Source organism: Tupaia chinensis, unplaced genomic scaffold, assembly GCF_000334495.1.
Source record: "Tupaia chinensis unplaced genomic scaffold, TupChi_1.0 Scaffold000049_1, whole genome shotgun sequence".
Lineage (NCBI taxonomy): Eukaryota > Metazoa > Chordata > Mammalia > Scandentia > Tupaiidae > Tupaia > Tupaia belangeri.
The window spans coordinates 2,343,949-2,365,553 of NW_006159507.1; the positions used below are offsets into that span (position 1 = coordinate 2,343,949).

Consider the following 21,605-nt stretch of genomic DNA (forward strand, 5'->3'; position numbering starts at 1 on the left):
ATGCCTTCCCTGAGGAGGTGATGCTTGACCTGAACTAAGAAGGAGGAGCAGGAGTTACCCAGGCAGAGCAGAGGGAAATGCATTCCAAGCAGGAGCAGCATGGGAAAAACCCTGTGCCAGGAAGGCTGTGGAGACTGGGAGGGACCAAAGGGAGACTGACATGCCTGTGAGGAGAGGGCAGTGGGGAGCCGGGAACAAAATAAGGCTGGAGAGTGAGGCAGGGTATCAGCCGTGCTGCTGTGACATAGAGGCCCCAGCTCGCAGTGGCTGAAACCAGAAGCTGACAGGAGGTAGACCAGGCGTCGGCAAGCTTTTTCTGTAAAGAGACAGCCAGTCTAGGGTGGGGATTTGCTTCCATCACGGATCCAAGACAGTTGTTCCAGCTCTTCCTATCACAGCTGCCTCCAGCCAGCAAAAAGGAGGAAAATGAGAGGATGATTTCTGCCCAGCCTCCATTGGCCAAATTTTTTAAAATTATTTAATTTTATTTACTCATTCATTTATTTTCATTTGACCAGAGAAAGACAAACATACAGAGAGAAGGAAAGTAGGAAAGCAAGCCATGAGGTCCAGGCTTGGACCTCAAACTGCTGTCAACCATATGTGAGTGTCCAGCGCCTTAACCACCACGCCACCTGCTGGCCCCCCATTGACCAGATTTAATCACATGGCCGCACCTACCTGTAAGGGAAGCTGAGAAATGCCTTTATTCTGCGTAGCACTGTGCCCAGCTACAACTCTGACAATAGAAGAGAAGAAGAGATATTGGGGACATCAAGGAGTCTTTGCTACAGTGGGCCAGAGGGGTCTGGGGAGACCAGAAAAACGCCTGTTTGCAAGGGCCCTGATGGGAGGTGACGGTGGCTCGGGGCAGGGTGGTGGCTGTACAGATGGAGAGAATGGAACAGATCCAGAGATGCTTAGACAGGATATGGGAGCCAGGGCTGTGGTGAGCACAGCAAGGCCGACCCTTGTGTTCCTGGCTTGTGCAGTTAGATGCAGACCTGGTCTAGAAAGTTCTTCGTACGTGGTGGCAGGGCAGTGGGCAGTGCTGTCGTCATTATTGCATCAAGTGGGTGAGGGTTGCAAACTCAGTGCCAGCAGAGACCGAGCAGGCAATGACCAGAGGGAAGGGCCTTTGGCAGAGTGGGGAGCCTGTGCCTGTCCAAGGGGCCGCTGCTTCTTAACTCTTACCAGTGGGGATCACTGGGAGTGTAGGTCAAGTGGAGACAGAGCTTCTGATTTTCCAAGGGAATCTGAGAGTCTAGATTTTTACGTGAAATTTCCCAGTTTTTAAACTTGGGCAACTAAGTGAAAATCAACTTGTCGGCCACAAGGCCTCTGAGCTGGAATGGCCAGGGTGCTCTCAGCAGCACCCTGTACCCGCTTACACTTCCGGGACGTGCTTCTGCCTTTATCCGTTGTTGTCCAAGCTGGCGATCCCTGGATTCCTGTCCCCTGGAGCCCACGCGTGCCCCCTGTAGGCGGCGGGCTCCCATTTCTCACCAACAGCCAGCAGCTGGCCGGCCTGTAGAGGAGGGGGCAAACCATCAGCCTGCTCCCAATCCCCTTAATCGGATTTGCGCCAGTGACCCTTCTAATTAAAACTACCTGGCTTAATCCCCCCCTTAAAACTGGGGGAAGCGGAAGCGCCATAAAAGGTTTGCTGGTCCGGAAACCACCTTCTCTGACGTCCTTGAAACCGTCTTGGGAATCCCGGATGTACGACTAACAAGATCTACGACTTACAAGTTGTGTGACCTGGAAAGCACCACTTGGGTCTCAGAGTCTCCGTTCATTCATTTGCTTGTCGTTCCTTTTCAGCCAGATAGGAGACACCCGCTCTGTGCCAGGCAGTTTTGGGAACTGGCACCCGGGGGTGGGCAAGATGGACCCAGCCTGGACCCTCCTGGAACTGAGGCCTTACTGAGGGATGGAGAGGAGAAACCTTCCAGCCTGCAAGACCACTGCAGCCTTGAGCATTGCTCAGAACCGTGGGAGCCACAGGACAGATGGCACCCAGACCGTCTGGGTCAGAGGCAGCTCCCTGGAGCAAGTGCCCTAAACTGAGCCCAAGTGGACCTTAGGAATCAGGGGAAGTGCATGGGGCAGGGAAAAAGCACTCCAGGCAGAAGGAACCGCAAGAATCTGGATTGGTGGGTGGTTTCACCAGGATTCGGCATGGAGTATGCAGTGGGAGGAAGGGGAGAGAAGGAAGTGGGGAGAAAAGAAGGTGGTCTTCCCGTAACACTCAGATCTCTTCTTTGTGCCTCGTCAAGCTCCAGCCTCTCTGACCTCCTCTCCCCCCTCCTCCTAACCCACGTGGCCACTCCGAGCCTCTTCCTGTTTTGTCATGTGCCAAGCTCATTGCCACCGCAGGGCTGTGCATGCGAGTGTTCAGATCTCTAAAGAGCATGCACTCCTCATCCCCGAGTCTCAGCCTGCCCTGCCCACCCAACCTCGTGTGGACACCCTAGTGCTCCTCTACTGACCCCCAGGCGCGTTGTTCTCAGTAGCACACAGCACACATCTGTCACCTGCTCCTTTACGGGCTTGTTTTATTTATTTTTTCTTTTTTCTTTTTTGTCTGCCTCTCCCTCTCAGCTCCATGAACCCAGGGAAATTCTCTTTTTTATGCTTCATCCTCAGCAAAAGGCATGGCACTGAGTAAATTCTCAACCAACATAAGCCAACTAAGTGCAAAGGAATGGACGCTTCGGGAACGGGAGGTTTGCAGCAGGCTGTGGCTTGCTCAGAGTTCTGCTTCTCTCCTGTGACCTGTCAGTGTAGCTGTGGGCACTGAAAGCCAGGAGCTGCCCTTTCTGGAAAGCAACTTTTTATATAACTTCATTGAGACTGACTTGACTTATTATGTAAGTCACTCATTCCCAGTGGACAATTCAATGATGTTCAGAAAATTTACCAAGTTGTACAACCATCACCCTAAATCAGTTTAGAACATTTTCATCCCAATGACGGATTAACTGTTAATCCCTATCCCCACCCTGGCAACCACTAACCTAGTTTCTGTCTGTATAGCTCTGCCTGTTTGGGACATTTCGTAGAAATGGAATCACAAGATCTCTGGCTCTTTGTGCCTGGCTTCTTTCACTCAGCATAACGGTTACAGATTTATCTGTGCCATAGCAGGTGTCAGTACTGGTTCCTCTGTGTGAAGAATATTCCATGGTATGGATTGCACTTTCAGTTTATCCATTCATCGGTGACAGACATGTGTGTGTGTGTGTGTGTGTGTGTGTGGTGTGCATGACAGCTATTAAGAATACTGCTGCTGTGAACACACACGTATAAACAGCAATTTGCAAGCCCTATACGGTAGGGCTGCTACGAGCTTGCCAAAGCCATGTGACTGTGGGCCAGTGCCCTTCCTTCTCTGCAGAGATAAGTGTGAGCCCTTCTCTACTCAGACATTCTGAGCCCGGTCCACAGCCCTGGAAGAGCAGTAAGGTGTGCAGAGGATGTCACTCAGTCCATGGGCATCCCTGTACTCAACTGCCTCAAGTGACACTTAGAAAGAGTCCCCTCTTGGGGACTTTTGCCTGTGATCTCTTCTCCCAGGGGCCCAACTTCTAGTTGGTATAGACAGGTAGTTTCCGGGTTTAGAACCTCCTCGCAAGGAGGGAATCTGGGGCTGGTATCCCAGTCCCTGGTGCTGGCTCCTGCCTCTGCTCCTTAACTTCCGGGAGTCCTGCCCAAACCTGATTGACTCAGATCCCAGAAAAGCAGAGGCCCTGAACTGGGACCTAGAGGACTCCCAGTGGTGGCGGGCCCCCCACTTCTGGGGCCCATGCCGGAGGCCAGATCAGCACGGTCGGTCATGAACCGTGTAGAGGGCGCCTGCTGCCTTAGCTGGTCGCTGGGGTCCGCAGACTTAGTGGCCCTCCAGGAGTAGCCAGTCCAGGGGTTGAAATGGGACCGACAATAAATTACCTGAATGATGGCTTGATAACAACATACTAAAGGGTTCTTATGTGGCAAGCGCTTATTTACTATCACCTCCGCTTTAGGGAAAAGGGAATGGAGGCTTCAAGAGGGGAAGTGACTGGCCAAGGCCACACGCTGGGGAATAATAGCACTGGGACGCCTGTGAGTCCAAACCAGCTCATTAATAAACATGAAGCTGTGGAGTAATAAAAGTGGTGAGGATCCAGGGTTATTGGGCTGCCTCCTGGTCTAGGGCCGCTATGAACTCACTGAATTCTCATGGCAGCCGTGCAATGATCCCCCATTTTAACAGAAGGAGAAACTGAGGCCCAGAGGAGTTAACTCAGTTCGGTAGTTCCCAGGCAGGAAGTAGCTCTAGGGCATAAGTGAATCTGGGAGGGTGGAGCAGGCTGCCCTAGAGAGCCCCCCTGGAGAAGGAGGCCTGGGCTCTGACGGCCAGCTCAGCCCTGAGCAGAAGTACCCCACACCAGGCTTCATGGGGACTCTGCCCCTCTTTCCTTCTTTCCCAAGCATCCTGGGACTGAGGAGCACGGAGAAGGGAGCACATTCTCCAGTACAAAAGGGATGCCGCATTAGAATAACAGGTCCCAAGGACCTACAATAGCTGGGTGCATAATTGATGCTTGTCAGCGGAACATCAATTATGTGGGCCTTCCTAGTCTAGGGGTTAGAAACTGGAGCAGGCTTCCCCTCACCCCCAGCCTCTGGGGGAAACGGGACCTCCTCGCTCTTAAAGGAACAGCTCCCCAGGAATCTTCTCTTTCTTGTGCCAGGCCTGCCGGCTGCACGTAAGACCAGACCCTCTCTATGCCGGCCCTGGGCTAACAGTCACGCAGCCCCCACCCCACAGCCTGTGAAGGCTGACTGTCGCCTGTCCCAGAGTTTATCCACCATGAGGAGCTGTCCAGTGCACTGCAGGGTATGAAACAGTGTCTCGTGACACCCACCCACAGCGGTCAGGAGCATGCCTCTCTCTGTTTGTGACAACTGAAAGTGTCTACAGAAATCATCAGGAGGTTAAACCAGCCCCAGTTAAGAGCTACCCATATCTCTTCATTTTACCAATAAGGAAACTGAGGCAGGGAGCGTTTCATTGCCCAAGGCCACTTGGCCTATAAACCTTAGCGCCGGATCCTGCCCTCCGAACCTCAGCACAGAAGTTCCCAAAGAGTACTGCCAACATGCTTTATTCCGTAGTCACGTGTTTCTTTTGATGAATATTTAACATGTACGTATATCCCTGGCATGAGAAATCAGCCGTCTTGCATATTATTTCTTAGATAAGGTTAAAATAGAACAAAGAAGGTGAGTGGGTGGGCTGGCTGGCTTTTACCACTCAGGAGCGAGTAGTATTAAGTAGCAGGAGAATGCAGAAGTGTGATGTCAAAACAGAGAAGCCAACGGCAGTTTCTTTAGGGACGCTGATAGTCCTATCGAAAACTGCAGAAAAGCGAAGGGATGGGGAAAGGTCTACACAGAGGCCCTCTCTGGGGCGGGAAGGGACGTGGGAGTATCATGGTCATGATGCCCTGCTCGGCTCCTTGACTTGGGTGCTGGGTTCCCAGATGTCCCCAAAGCGTGGTTCATAAGTCGTATATATTGTGTCGTCAGAAAAGTCGTGATGCATTTTTTGCATGGAAAAATACATCATGGCTTAACTTTTCCAATGACACAATAGCTTAGGTCTGCTTTTGTATGCATCAAATATTTCCTTTTCTAATACGATTATAGAATTTTTCTTTTTTAATGAGTACAAATAAAGAAACTAAGACTTGGACCAGCCATTGGCCTGGTGGTTAACATGGCTGGATCTCACATGGCCAATTGTGCAGATCGAGTTCTACAATTGATGACTTGATGAACATACCAGGTGGTTACGATCAATAAATAATTTTCCATTTCTTTTATATATATATATATATATATATATCAAATACATGAGGTATGTGTATGCTCAAGATCCCTAAAAGAAGGAAAGGGAGGAGAAGGAATTGTGGAGTGGCCCTCACCCTTGAAGGGTACTTTATCACTTTCCCTCTCTCTGTCTCTGTTGCTCTGCAGTGAGTGCATACACTCTATAGCAAAACTAAAAAGAGGGAAGAAGGAAGGAAGGAAGGAAGGAAGAAAAAGAAATAGAGAGAGAGGAGAAGATGAAGAAGGAAGAAAGAAGAAAAAAAGAAAAAGAGAGAAAACAAAGAAAGAAGAAGGAAGGAAGGAAGGAAGGAAGGAAGGAAGGAAGGAAGGAAGGAAGGAGGCTCTGGTGTGCAGAACTGACCAGCAATAGCTTGTGGCCAGAGACAGGTGAAGTTCAAGAACCTGTGGCAGGAGAGGCCAGACTGAGGGGTCAGATGGAAAATGACAGGGAAATAATGGAAATAACGTGCTCAGAAAAAGGAAGTGGCAGAGTGAAGGCTTAAACCCCAAACAGCTGCCATCAGAGTCCTCTTAAATGCCACTCTGCAGTCCCTGGTGACCCCCACCCCCACCATGTGGCCTTGCCACCCCTGTCCTCTCCTCTTCCCTTTTTTCCGTGGCTTCTTTCAAAGGTTCCACACGTTTTTCTATGGCTTCTATTTTCCTACAACTTTGGAGATGCTTGTTTGGAGCTTATCACAAAGCAGCTTCCAGCTTGATTCTATTGGACCTTTAATTCAGGGGCTCACTCCTCTAGCCCACTCACCCCATGGATCTCTGAGCGCCATGGCTTAAAGGTGGGTTGACCAAGCCCAGCATATATTATAGATGGGCTCAGCCTGGTTTTCTGTCCACACCTAGACCAATCAGTGGCAGCCAGGGCCAGATGTTACAAGCATGGTGACCAGGTCCACCCCCCCCTGCAGTGAGAACAGGACAAGGACAAGTTTCCAGGAAGAGGCGGGTGTGGGAAACCCAATAGATACACGAAGAGGTTTAGATTTTTGTCCTGAAGAGTCTTAGAGATGTAGAAAGCAGGAAATGTGATTGGATTTGAATTTTTTAAAAAAGATCTTCTGAGCAATTTATCACATCTACTGCCTTTCTGCATAGTCTGCAGACTGGCCTGGGTTCCAATATCTTCCCATTACATCCAGCAGGCCCTTTGTCTGCCCAAGCCCTCTTCTTGATTCAGGGACTCAAAGATAGATAAACCAAGGTCCTTCACCTTCACAAGGGCTCATAGTTCATTTTTTAAAATTTTATTTATTTTTATTTTATCTTAATTCGACCAGAGAGGGCTGGGGATGGGGGGGAAGTAAGAAAGCAAGCCGCCAGGTCTAAGACTTTAACCACAGTCAACCACGTGGAAGTCCAGCACCCTTAACCACCACACCACCTGCCAGTCCCAGAGCTCAGGAGTTAATAACGTGGACCCACAGTGTCTGTGCTTCCTTGGAAATTACTTGCAAAGATTTTTTTATTTAATTTTATTTATTATTTTCTCTTTATTGATCCTGGGCATTTTCTAGCAGAAGAACCACTAGCTTTTATCTGATTTTTTAAAAATGTATGATAAAATATATGCGCTCATGAGAGAGAGAGAAGCACCCTCCACAGGACACAGAGACGCTGCAGTCCTTTTCCACCAGGCCTCTCGTCCACCAGGATCCTGGGCACACACTAGCATTTGCACATCTGCATGTTTCCAGGCTGACCAGGCGGGAACTCAGACTGCAGTCAGCATGTGGCTTCCAGCTCCACAGTCACTACCAATTGTGCCAGAGAGGCTGGGCCCGTGTGTGTGTGTGTGTGTGTGTAAGAAGTATTTATTTAATTTTACTTAATATTATTATTTTCTTTTCATTCACCAGAGGGCACATGCGCCCACCAAGAAAAGAGAGAGAGAGAGTAAGAAAGCAAGTCACCAAGTCCAGGACTCGAACCACAGTTGGCCATGTGGGAGTCCTGTGCCTCAACTACCATGTCACCTACTGGCCCCTGGCCCATCCAATTTTCTTTTTTTTAAGAGAGAGGTTTTTTTTGCTATAGGATGTGTGTGCTTGCCAGAGAGACAGAGAGACAGACAGAAAGTGAGAAATCACCCCCCCAGGGAGGATGGCCACACTGCAATCCCTTCTCCTCCATTTTCCCCTTGGGATCTTGGGTACACACACACATGTGCTCAGCGTGAGTTTCAAGCACCTGGGTTCAAAACTTGAACCAAGGTCAGCCATGTGGGAGTCCAGTGACATAACCATTACACCATCTGCTGGTATCCCTGGTCCATCTAAATTTTTAAAAATAATTATTTTATTTAACTTTATTTATTTATTTATTTATTTACTTATTTATTTATTTTAACTTGACCAGAGAGAGACAGAGAGAGAGAGAGAAAGCAAGCTGCCAAGTCCAGACTCAAACCACGGTCAGCCATGTGGGAGTCAAGGGCTCACAACCACCATGCCACCTGCCGGCACCTGATTTTTAACAGAGCATTAGCAGCACTTGGTCTGAGATCTGATAGACCTGGGTTAAAATTCTGGCTCTGCCACAGAATTTCCCACAGAATTTTTCTTCTGTGGAAGCCCAAGTGTCTTCATCTGTTCGATGGAGCCAATAGTATTTAATGAAGTTGCTGTAAGGTCAAAATAAGTAATTGCATGGAAAGTGCCTAGCACTGACACTGCAAATCCCTTTTCTCTCTTTCTCTCTCTCTCTCTTTCTCTCTCTCTCTCTCTCTTTTTTTTTGGAGAGGTTTTTGCTATAGGGCGTGTGCGTTCACCAGACAGACAGAGAGAGACAGAGAGACAGAAAGCGAGAAATCATCCTCCCAGGGGGGATGGCCACGCTGCAATCCCTTCTCCTCCATTCTCCTCTCAGGATCTTGGGCATGCACGCACACGCGCCCGGCATGAGTTTTAAGCCACCGGGTCCGGGATGCGAACTGCGGTCGACTACATGGGAGTCCAGCGACATAGCCATTACACTAACTGCTGGTCCCCCCGACACTGCAAATCCTAAGTATTTAGTATTACCATCATGAAAGTAGTGCCCCACCCCATTACAGTCATGAACCTCCGATCTAGCTCAGCCCTCAGGAAGCTATGGCCTACAGGTCACATTCAGCCTACCGCCTGTTTCTGCAAGTAAGCACCCACTGCACCCATTTGTGGGTGTTATCTGAGGCTGCTTTCAGGCCACAACTGCAGAGATGAGTGATCACAACAGAGACTGCCTGGGTTTCAGAGCCAAGGTGTTTGCTGTCTGGTCCTTTACAGAAAAAGCTTGCCAGGGTCAAATGATGCAGTGGTAAAACATGCTGCTCTACAGGGCTATCACACATGGGAAGGTTCTCAGTTCAAGTCTGGAAGCCTCCCTGAGTACGTTGGGCACACTCTTGCCAATGATCCAGAGCTGACTGAAGGCTGAGGATATGTCATGCCCTGGGGATCATGTTGGGGTTGTTGCCTGTCTCTCCTTTTCCCTCTGTCTTTTTCTCCTATTCATAGCATAAATAAATAATCTTTTTTTTTCTTCCCTTAGAGAGATTTTCGCTATAGAGTGTGTGTGCTCTCAAGAAAGACAGAGACAGAAAGTGAGAAATCACCATCCCAGGCAGGATGGCTACGCTGAAATTTCTTCTCCTCTATTCTCCTCTTGACATCTTGAGCACGCACGCACACATGCCTGGCGTGAGTTTCAAGCCTCCAGGTCTGGAACTCGAACAGCAGTCGGCCATACCAGAGTCCAGAGATGTAACCTTTACTCATCTACTGGTCTCAGAGTAAATAATCTTAAAAAAAAAAAAAAAAAAAAGTTTTCCAACCACTGGGCTTGCTGATCAGAGTTAAATAATTTCTGTTCCCTGGCCTTGGTTTCCACATGTAGATAATAAATGGATTGGAATAAGTTGTCTTTGTAGCACAGACCTCCAGTCATTGAGTGACTAGTGAGAAGTGAGACCACTCTCAGACACTGCGGAGGGCCCTGTAGACTCGGGGAATTATGAGGATCTCCCTGTTGGTGCCTGGTAACTAATCCCACTCTCTTCTCCTTGCAGATCCTTGCCATCATTTCCATCATGTTCATTGTCCTCTCCACCATCGCCCTGTCACTCAACACGCTGCCTGAGCTGCAGAGCCTCGATGAGTTTGGCCAGACCACGGACAATCCCCAGCTGGCCCACGTGGAGGCCGTGTGCATCGCGTGGTTCACCATGGAGTACCTGCTGCGGTTCCTCTCCTCCCCCAAGAAGTGGAAGTTCTTCAAAGGCCCACTCAACGCCATCGACTTACTGGCCATCCTGCCATACTACGTCACCATCTTCCTCACCGAGTCCAACAAGAGTGTACTGCAGTTCCAGAACGTCCGCCGCGTGGTCCAGATCTTCCGCATCATGCGGATCCTCCGCATCCTCAAGCTCGCGCGCCACTCCACTGGCCTCCAGTCCCTGGGCTTCACGCTGCGGAGGAGCTACAACGAGCTGGGTTTGCTCATCCTCTTCCTCGCCATGGGCATCATGATCTTCTCCAGCCTTGTTTTCTTTGCCGAGAAGGATGAGGATGACACCAAGTTCAAAAGCATCCCGGCCTCTTTCTGGTGGGCCACCATCACCATGACAACTGTTGGATATGGAGACATCTACCCCAAAACCCTTCTGGGAAAAATTGTAGGGGGGCTCTGCTGCATTGCAGGGGTCCTGGTGATTGCTCTTCCCATCCCCATCATTGTCAATAACTTCTCTGAGTTCTACAAAGAGCAGAAGAGGCAGGAGAAAGCAATCAAGAGGAGAGAGGCTCTGGAGAGAGCCAAGAGGAATGGCAGCATCGTATCCATGAACATGAAGGATGCTTTCGCCCGGAGCATTGAGATGATGGACATTGTGGTTGAGAAAAATGGGGATAACATGAATAAGAAGGAGAAAGTGCAAGATAACCACTTGTCTCCCAACAAATGGAAATGGACAAAGAGGACACTTTCAGAAACCAGCTCAAGTAAGTCCTTTGAAACTAAGGAGCAGGGATCCCCTGAGAAAGCCAGATCATCCTCTAGCCCGCAGCACCTGAATGTCCAGCAGTTGGAAGACATGTACAATAAGATGGCCAAGGCCCAGTCCCAGCCCATCCTCAATACCAAGGAGTCAGCCACACAAAGCAAACCAAAGGAGGAACTTGAAATGGAGAGCATCCCCAGCCCCATAGCGCCTCTGCCCACTCGCACGGAAGGAGTAATCGACATGCGAAGTATGTCGAGCATTGATAGCTTCATCAGCTGTGCCACGGACTTCCAGGAAGCCACCAGATTCTCCCACAGCCCTTTGGCATCACTCGCTAGCAAGACTGGAGGCAGCATGGCCCCAGAGATGGGCTGGCAGGGAGCTCTGGGTGCCAGTGGTGGCAGGTTTGCAGAGGCCAATCCCACCCCTGATGGCAGCCATCGCTCTAGTTTCTTCATTGAGAGCCCTAAGAGTTCCATGAAGACCAACCCCTTGAAGCTCCGAGCACTTAAGGTCAACTTTATGGAGGGTGATCCTAGTCCTCTCCTGCCTGTTCTGGAGAGGTATGACCCTCTTAGGAGCCGGGGAGGTGCCGCGGCTGCTGTCACTGGGCTGGAGTGTGCCACGCTCTTGGACAAGTCTGTACTGAGCCCGGAATCCTCTGTCTACACCACAGCAAGTGCTAGGACACCCCCCCGGTCACCTGAGAAGCACGCAGCAATAGCATTCAATTTCGAGGCAGGGATCCACCAGTACATTGACGCAGACACAGATGACGAGGGGCAGCTGCTTTACAGTGTGGACTCCAGCCCTCCCAAAAGCCTCCATGGGAGCACCAGTCCCAAGTTCGGTGTTGGGACACGACCAGAGAAGAACCACTTTGAAAGCTCCCCCCTCCCAACCTCCCCTAAGTTCTTAAGGCAGAACTGTATTTACTCCACAGAAGCATTGACTGGAAAAGGCCCCAGTGGCCAGGACAAGTGTAAGCTGGAGAACCACATCTCCCCCGACGTCCGTGTGTTGCCAGGGGGAGGAGCCCATGGAAGTTCTCGGGACCCGAGCATCTGAACTACCCTGCCATGGAGGAGAGACTAGTGGGCTGTTCAGCTTACCTGCCACAGAGCTTTTCTGCATAAACTGTGAAACAGAAAGGCCCTTCAAAGCCCCCCAAAGGAAGAGAGACTCCAGAGAAGGTTCCCCAAGACCTTGAGAGCCATGACCGGCCCATCACCGTAAAGCCGGCCAAGCCATAGGGTAAAGTGCATCCTTCTAACGACTCTGTTGCTCTCTCTGGGAGGTCACACGGGTGGAGCTCCCAGCTGTCACCACCGTTATTCTAGACATAATCAAGGTCACCCACTCCCATTCTTCTTCCACGGCTTTCCATCACAGCTTTTGAGGGCAACAGTCCCATCCCTTCCGGCTTCAGCTGGAGGAGGATTCTGGAACAAGTTGCTGGTGTTGAAAGAGTGGGTTGACCTATTGAATACTGGGTGTTGCCCGACCACCTCTAGAAACACCTCTCCATCACCTCCTGGATGGACCCCACTGTTAGAAGGCTACAGGGAATACTCGTGTCACGGGGAAGTCTCTGCGCCATAAGCCACGATCCCAGCGCTAAACCCTTACTCCAATGTCTTCATCGACTTCAGTATTCTGTAGTACCTGAGATTTTATTTTGAGATAGCATCAGGGTGAGTTGCACCACTTGTACTCAATTCTAATTGCCCCCGGCCATCTGGGAGGGGTTCCAAAGGCGGGCACTCAGCCAACAGTCTGAACTCGGAGTATTGCTTTAGGGTTGTAGAAGGAAAACTCTCCCTATACATCACTAGTGTAGACTCAAAAGATATGCAAGTGTCAAATATGCAAAAGAAATAGCTTATTCAAAGAGACTGTGTGTCACTGAAGAAAAGCATAATGATCTCATTTTTTTTTACCTGCAAAAAATGAAAGAAAACAAAAAACACCCCTAATTGAAATGCCCAATTCAGACTTTCGAATATTTTCTGCCGCAGCAGGGAAAGCGCCTACCATAATAGAAATTCTTTTTTGTTTCCTGTGATATTCAAGTTTAAAAAAAAAAAAAAGTTAAAATAAAAAGCACTTTATGTTTTACAAAAGGAGGTTCTACCAGGGACAGTGTCAACATCTTGCACTTTAAAACAAGCACTACTTCCCGCGGGCCACTTGTGGGAACTTTAGTTGGGTTGTTGCTCTATGCCTGTTTCCGGCCCAGTGGTGATACTGTGCTGGTATCGCTGTCCGCCATATCAAATCTGTGGGCTCCTTCCCTGCCTCTCTGAAGCTTCCCCTTAAACCTCTTGGGTCAGCAGGGGCTCTTGGCCCTTGGGAGGGGCCTTCCCTAAAGTCATGTGTACAGGAGACATGCACATCTCAGAAGGACGTGGTGACATTGGGCACTGGGTGTTCTACTCTGCTCTCTCTTGTCAACCAGCCATGGTGTGTTCTCAGTGTCACTGTCTGTACTATTCCTTCTGCAGCCACCAATGCAGCCCATGCAGACAAAAGCAATAAGTATTTGTGCGCGTCCTGAGTGGTTCTGGTGTATTTCTTGGTGTTGGTCTTCTTGTCCTAGTTTGATGACCTGGCATCATCCTGCCTGCATTCAGTCCAACAGCGCGGTAGTGTTGGCCAATCCACTCAGTACAGTGACATTAATTAACCCCTGATTAAGACAATGCGGGTGCTGGCTCATCTGTCGGTAAAGATCACACATTTTTGGTCTGTCTGTCTGTAAGACAATGGAATGATGTTGGTTCTCAATATAACGCTGGTGGATGACATCCCAAGTGCAATAGTGTAGGTCTGCCTATCCTCAATGCAGTGACAGGCACACGTCTTCCTGGTGGGACAAAGACACGCTGTTGGTTTGCCTGTCCTTAATGGAATTCGTTGCTAGTCTGCCTGTTCGTACAATGGCACGATCCACCTGTCAGTTGTTCTGCCTGCCCTCTGTACAATGACAGGAGGTGAAGCCACTTGTCACAAGTACGGTGACATGGGGGTCATCCCACCACCCTTAAAAGCACGTGTTCTCTGCCACCTGCAAACCTAGTTCATGCCACTTCCCAGCATCTCCAGGGACTATGGATCCCCCAAGAAGGTGCAGTGCTGTTCTTTGCCGTGTTAACAAAGAAAACCAGGACTTGACTCTTCCTAGGTATCTTCAGAGTACTCGAGCAGCGAATGCAAAGGGACTTAGGGGCAAGGAGACTGTGAGGTCATCCCACACGAGCTGCACACCAGAAAGAGGAAGCAGCCGCGCTTCCAAAATCCGTGTGGAGCACACAGTCCGGGCTGGGGGCCTGCCAGGGGACGACCATGGGTCAGTTCTCCACTGGCCATCTTACGTTCTCTTCTCTGTTCTCATTACCATTTATGTCCACCATCAGCACAAATGTGAAAATTCAGGGAAAACAAACAAATGCTTTTTGATAAAAGTAAATAGTTATGATTTCCGATTCAGATATTTTTAGAGCTGATGCTATCTGTAAAAATTAATAATAATAATAATATAGTCTATTTTACATATCAGGAAAGTGAACATGTTTAAATATAGCCATATACAGTGAGAAGGAATTTATCACCCCTTCTTCAAATCAAGGCATTTCATTTGTTAGTTGAAGCAGATGAGAAGTGTACAGATTGGAAATGACGTCTTTCCTTTTTTTTTTTTTTTAAACTAATAACCAATTGGTGCAACTCTCCTTGTAACCAAAGGCCCTTTCTGCCTTGCGTGGTCACGTGGGACCTGTTCCTTCCTCCCTCGTGTATTTTGTCTGACCTTAAAGTAGCATTTTATTGAGTCACTTTTGAAGGACGAATTCAGAAGTATCATTAAGAACCTACCTTTTCAGGCTGAAGAGCCAGAGTCCTATAGAGTTCTTATAGAAACAGAATAATTGAAATTCAGCATATACTATGCTTAGAACGTATTCCGTTTTGGTTTGGGTTGTTTTTTTTTTTTTTTTTCCTTTTACTTGAATGTGTATGTATTGTGGGGATATTGCTTTTACCCTGTGCTCAATTCAAACTAGCATATTGTAAAAATTTTCCCAGTCCCCCACCTTAAGAACCTACCTTTTCAGGCTGAAGAGCCAGAGTCCTATAGAGTTCTTATAGAAACAGAATAATTGAAATTCAGCATATACTATGCTTAGAACGTATTCCGTTTTGGTTTGGGTTGTTTTTTTTTTTTTTTTCCTTTTACTTGAATGTGTATGTATTGTGGGGATATTGCTTTTACCCTGTGCTCAATTCAAACTAGCATATTGTAAAAATTTTCCCAGTCCCCCACCTGCCAAAAAGGAACATGCCCAGATTTTACTAAGTGTACACCTGACCTGTACCTGTATACCTGTATGTGCGTGCACTGGGAAATCTACCTACGAGTCTCCGCGGAGAAGCTCAGCTTGATGGATCGGTACTGATGGAGAAGTGGAAAGCGATGGCTCGAAGGCCAGTCCTGCTTTGACTTGGTGGTCCATTTTCCATCCAATCCTGAACCACCCAGAGCAGAAACAAGCGAACCCGAACAAACACGCGAGGGGCTGGAGGTTGATGGTTGCCTGGGCCCTTTGGCAACTTCAATGAAACTCAAGAACCCAGCTGAATTGGAGTTCCAACTTCCACCATTATCAGAAAGGGCTAGGGGCCAGCTAGCTGTGTGTCCCCATCACTCCAAGGAGGGTCTGTAGCCAGTGGTGAGAGCGGTGGGCAAGCTTTGGAGAAGACAGTTTATTCACCTTTTTATCTTTGGGTAAAAGAAAACATAGGACTTCGGTGCAGTGGATTGCTCAGTGCCTTCTTTAGGAATTCTATCTTAAGCACACTTCAAGGGGAAGAACAAGGAGGAAGGTTCTTAGGAAGCCCCTTTGTCTCAAAGAATTGGGGATCAAGAAGGAGGAAGAAGAGGAAGAAGAGGAAACCGTAAAATCCTGAGGAGGCCACTTCCTTTCAACCCACGGAGTTTGCCCCTGAAAACCGCTGGGGATATAAACTTAGTCAAACTGACTCCTAACCTCTCCTCCGCAGTGTCTTGCAGCCTCGTCTCTGCCCTTTCTCCTAACAAGATCCACGTTTCTAAGGAGAAAAACCACAGGATTCTCTTCTGTGAAACTGTAATGTATTGTTGATATTTGTAACTATTGTATATTTCTGTCTCACTCCAGCCGTCTAGCTCCTGAACAAGGGGCTATTTCAAATTCACCACGGACAAGGGTCATGAAAGCCAGGTCTCCCTCCGTCCCTCTGTCTCCTTTCCTTATTTCTCTGCCAGCTAGTCTCAAGTAACAGAACCCCAGGCTTTTCGGCCTCCAGTCTAATAACTTGGAATCCAGGGAGGGCATGGCAAAAAGCTCCCAGGACATGTTCCTCTGAGAAAGGACTTTTTCTGTAGCTGTAAAGTTGGCAGGAGGAAGAATGGGGCTCCCCGGAGTCCCCCAGCAGGACAATGAACATCTTCTAGTCCCCGAGGTGTTGTTTCCTCACCTCTCACTGCTTATATTTCAGCATTCAAATACTTTTATGTCACTCAGCCAGGGGGACCCCAATCAGCTCTGGCTGCACCCAGAAAAAATAGTTACCTCTGCATTTTCTTTTGCCATTTTTCTGGCTCTCGACGTATCTGATGCGCGACCACGTTATAGGACCTCCACGCATCTCAAAGTAGTCTATTTTTCTGTTCAGATAAATATATATATATATATATGTATTTTTAGCAAATTTATAATAGGGCAATTCAGTCTAGTTTCTTCTTTTGTACTATGAAATAATATCTTAGGGTTTTTATGGTTGGTCATTATCATAGGTGATATTTTCTGGCCATTTTTCATTTCTTCCCATCATCTCTTGGGCTGTTTTTTCTTTTCTTCTGTTTTTTTGATTCCGATTTTCTGGGGGTGGGGAAGGGCTCTGGGGGTTGGCTTCCTTGTGTAGGCATTTCCTGACGCTAGGCCTAGAGTCTGCTGACGTTGTTGCTTTCCTAATTCTGCGTTCCTCCTATTCATTGTTCCTTAGAATTCAGGGCATGAATGCAGGAGTGAGGCCAAGGGAGGCAGGGCCACAGATGGACCTCAAAATCAGGAAGGGACGTGGGCTGGTTCTCTGAGCTCATCCTCCACACCCCTCCTAGGAGTTTTCTCATCCTTACAGATCTTGGAACCAAAAATCTCCTGTGAACAAACTTTCTGCTGCCATTTCTGAGACCCAGAACGCACCGAAGTCCCTTTTGGCGGGCCCGTTCCTCTGCTAAGTACTCCACTCCCCTGTGTATCAATCGGATATTAAGGCTAGAGCATTTTAGGGTTCTTGAACCCCAGAAGAACATGGTGGGCCTCATTTCAATCCAGCTTTTACAGCCAAAAAAAAAAAAAATACTGGCCAGACACCAGTACAGCCAAACCCTATGGAGATGTCCCTAGAATCTGCTATCTCATCTCCCTTCTCGCTCCAGCTGCCTGGATCCACAGGGCAGGAGATTTGTGGCAAGAGCAGTGGATTTTTCCAGCTTCGCCTATCCAAGCCTTGGGGAGTTTTTGGATCATTGTGGTCATTAATTCCACGAGGCAGTTTTCAGCCTCCGGTGGGCAGAGGAGATTCACTGAGCAGGATCTTGAGCAGAAAGTGATTCTCCACCCACCAGCCGTGCAGGACGATGAGGAAAGGCCGGGTCATCCCCACCTCACTTTCATGCGGGTCTCAGTGTCCGACCTGTCTCGCTGCCAGCTGCTGGGTTCAGGACTCTGCCAGAATCAGAGATGTGAGACCAACCAGGACCCCCAGATGGCAGTGGCCTGTCCCTACCAGAGAAACCACAAGCGGAAGTAAGTCTGCCCAAATACAGACTTACTATTTTGCACAATGACCTTAATCAGAATGTTCCTATCCTGGTAATCTGATCTGAACCAGAGCTAAATCAAACACAAGATTTAAAAAAAACTTTTGTACAAGGACAATAAAAACAAAACAAAATGGCCTCCCACTTGTTTCCTAGGTTTGACGTTCAGAGAAGCAGACAGCCCTGCCCATAGCCATCCTCATCAAGAAAGTGTTGTATGGTTTGAGTTTCCATCAATGTCCCCAATATTGTCTAAACCCGGGCTTTCTCCTGAACATCCCCAAGTGCCAATTTGAAGAACTGAATTTGGAAGGGGCTCTGTTTATCAAGCATCCCTCATCTTTCCCTCCCTAACTTTCCATTTCTGGAAAGATCCGGAAAGCTCTCCTCTTCCAGGCTAGCCAGGATAGGGTAGAATGGTACAGTTCACCTGAGCGTGACACCACCCAACTGAAGGATGGCCACATTGAAGACTCTGGAAGCAAGTCTGCATGCAAGGCTTGCGTGAGAGGGGCAGAGCGGTGGACTGCAGGTCAGATTAAGGAAGCTCTTCCAGTAGGCTGAGCTGTCTGAGCGTAGACCCCAATGGCATGTCATGGTAGATAATGAATTCCTTACCACATAGGTGTTTAAAGAGGGGCAAGAGGGCATTGAAGAATCCCTGGTATTGCATGAAAACTGGACTAAACAGGGAACCTCTCCTAGTTTTATGGTGTGGTGTGTGTGTGTGTACACTGCACACACGTGTGGGTAGGTGGTTTGAACATTCTGGACACAGGCTCAAGCCACTGTGGCCTATGCCTGGGGCCCAGTTAGCAGGAACTTAGAGTCTAGGATTTGTAGCTGTGGGGAGGGGTGCCAAAGCAGGAAGGTGACAAGAGGATACCCTGCAGCCTCTCTGCTCTTTGTCCCAGAAAATTGAAGCGCCCTATTCATGAGCCCTCCTCAGTGACCTAAGCAGTACCACATCAGAGTGGGACTCATGCCACCTGTTTCAGGCCAGGCATGGAACAGCCCACAAAGCCCCCCATCTCTGGCTGGCCATCTCACGGTGCTTCAGTCCTTCTGCCCAGACCCTGCACCCTCCGGAGCCCAAGGCTTTCTATACCAGAGATACAATGAACTTACCACTAACCAGCCACCCAGTAGACAACTGCCCAGGCCTCAGCAAATGGCACCAGAACCAAAAGGGCTTCTTTTTTGGGTAAAAAAATAAAAAGCAGGAGATCTCATTCAAGACATTTGAAAGTCCCCAACCATGAAGTAAATCCACAAGGGCCAAAAGAGAGAGGCGGCCATGTTCTATTTTACAACAAAACAAGCCTTCAGCTGCCTCGGCGCAGAATGCCCACTCCCCCACTACCGTGGCTTTCTTTCCAAATCGGTCTGGATACTGCATTCTGCAGGAAAGTATCTGGCAAGAGCGATCTGTGAGCCCCTCACACAGACACATGTGCAGTGGTGTGTGGTGGCTGTGGAGGAGAGCTGCAACCTCAGCGTGAACACAGGTCCAATCAGCCTCAGGGTGTTGATTGGGCAAGGTGGGACCATGTGTTTGGATGGGTAGACTGAGCAGCTGCCCTCCTCTGAAACCAAATAAAACAAAAATCAGCCCCCCGCCCCCCAGGCTCTTTTCCGCAGGGAGCTCAAGTTGGAACATCACAAGGCGACAATAACAGGATAGTTCAGGGAACGGGAGGACACTCCCAGTCTGTCCCATTAGGATGCTCTCAAGGGCCAGGCAAGGATCGCCCTGCTCTTCCTGCTTCGCCGAGTTAACCAGGTTTGGAAAGAAGGGTGAGCGCAGGAAAAGCAGCCTAGGAGTGTCTGACTTCTCTGCAGCTTGGCTCACTGCCCTCTGGGCTTCCCTGGCACTTGGGCTCTTTTAGTTTTTCTTTTAGATGACGACAGTTCACGTGTAAGAGCAGAGCATGCCTGCGTGGGCGGGGACAGGGAGGATTGGCCACTGCTGGACAGGATCGGCTGCTGGCTGCTTGGCTCTCTAAACCTATCTTGACTTCAAGGTCAAGGGTGAGGAAGCCCGTTTTCTGCACAAGGAACTCGGGGTTTTCCCTAAAGTGTGCTCTTGATGTAGTGATCATTCAACTTGTGTTGTTTTTGAGGGCGAGCACTGGAATGACCTCTGAGTGAACCAATGGACCGGTGAATGTGTGGGTGGAGCTTAGACTTCATGAGTTCTTCTCTGGCTTATGGTATTACTAATCAGGAAGGGAGAAGAACCTGGGGGCCCCTCTCCCACTGAAGCCTGTCACTGCTCACCTAGATGCTCTGTTCTTTGACTTTATCTGGCGTCAAGGTAACATCCAAATTTGACACTTGCCCCAAGCTGATAAGAGCCACAGAGCCATGCTTCTGGGGGGCCCACAGGCATCTCAGCGTTCTTCTCACTCCCCTTCCTGCGCTTTTCCACCTCAGGCTCTAGCTTAGGCCACACAGAGACGCTCCATGGACTTCGTGTGGGCTAAGCCAAGGGTCCGAGGCTGGGGTTTCTCTTAGTCTGGGACTTGCTGGGGCAGGAGCAGGAGCCAGTATCTGGAAACTGGATTGCATTTCCTGAGCCATGGGGGTCCAGCTGGATAAAAGGGCCAGTCTGTCCTCAAGCTTTTGGAGCCAATGGTTTCCTTTTCTCTGAGCCCCAACCCCCCCATGTTAGCATGCACCCCGATCCCCTCAGCTAAGACTCTCTGTCTCTCACAGGAATCCATGGAGTGAAATTGGGGCTTTTCTGCCAGCAAAGCCATTCTGACTGCCCCACCCTTGATGGGGGCCAAGCCAATCACATTAGCCATAAATGACCTATGTCCTCAGCCGCTCTTTTCTTGGGGTCGCGTTCGTGGGTCCTGTTCATCTCTCGTCAGTTTACGTCTCTAACCCTCCTTGTAAAGATGAAAATGAGCATTGCACACACACACACACACACACACACACACACACACACTGAAACCAAACAGAAATCCAGTGTCTGTTTATGCATGTGGTGAGATGAAATCGTGATCCTTGTGTGACCTCCAGCTGCTGTCCTGTCTTGTAAAATATGTCCAAATGTTTAAGAATTTCCAAGCAAATGGTTCCTTAATGAAGTCTGCAGAGTTCAATAAAAGGTATGGAGAAAACAAGAGTGGTGGCGTGTGTGATTCTCTGGGCGGCCCTGAGAGGCTGCAGTGTGAAGATCTGTAAGAAGGGACTGAACCTGGGAGCCCGAAGCTGCAGCCCTGCCTTCTTCTCTTCTCCCAGACGAGGGAAGGCTTGTTCCCCCCAGTGTGTGAGCCAGTGTTAACCCACTCCATGCTGCATCCGTGGATCAAAGCTTTGACTCTGGCTCTCATATCAGCTGTGCCTGAGTCTCATAAAAATACTTCACAGTGCCACGAAAGTTCAGATGTCTACGGAGTCAAGCGGGAAACAAAATGAAAAACTCAGCCTAGCGAAGAGACATAGGGGAGTGGTGGTGAGTGTGACAAACTGGAGAATTAATACATGTCTAAAGAGATGCCACTTCATCTCCAGCTGGCTTTTATCACATGGGCAAGTGGGCCCAGAAATGCGAAATTGTTAAGAGAAGTCAGAAATCTGAGTTTCTATGGGCCACATCCCAACTTTTAAATACTAGCAACTAATTTCTGTCTTTTTTCCTTTTTTTAATAGATTTTTAAAAGAGATTTTTAAAAAAGAATTATTTTATTGAACTTTATTTTATTTAGGTAATTATTTATTTTAATTTGACCAGAGAGAGACAGAGTGAGCGAGAAAGTGAGAAAGTAAGCCACCAGGTCTGGGACTCAAACCACAGTTGGTCATGTGGGAGTCCAGCACCCTTAGCCACCATGCCAACTGCCAGCCCCA

General features: G+C 48.8%; 1 protein-coding gene and 1 long non-coding RNA gene across 2 annotated transcripts in view; one reads left to right on the forward strand and one right to left on the reverse strand.

Moving 5' to 3' along the window:
- The window catches only part of KCNB1 (potassium voltage-gated channel subfamily B member 1), a 116,499-nt gene extending 103,772 nt beyond the window's left edge, over positions 1–12,727 (forward strand). Inside the window, exon 2 of the mRNA XM_006141279.3 lies at positions 9,944–12,727. Within this exon, the coding sequence (XP_006141341.1) occupies positions 9,944–11,947 (2,004 nt within the window). The 3' untranslated portion in view covers positions 11,948–12,727. The remainder of the gene's footprint in view (positions 1–9,943) is intronic.
- A 461-nt stretch (positions 12,728–13,188) lies between these two features.
- On the reverse strand, positions 13,189–20,870 carry LOC114009366 (uncharacterized). Its single transcript, XR_003550796.1, has 2 exons — positions 15,201–20,870; positions 13,189–14,970 (listed from the first exon to the last, which is right to left on the reverse strand). It is a non-coding gene; the product is annotated as an uncharacterized LOC114009366 (long non-coding RNA).
- Between the last annotated feature and the right edge of the window lie 735 nt (positions 20,871–21,605).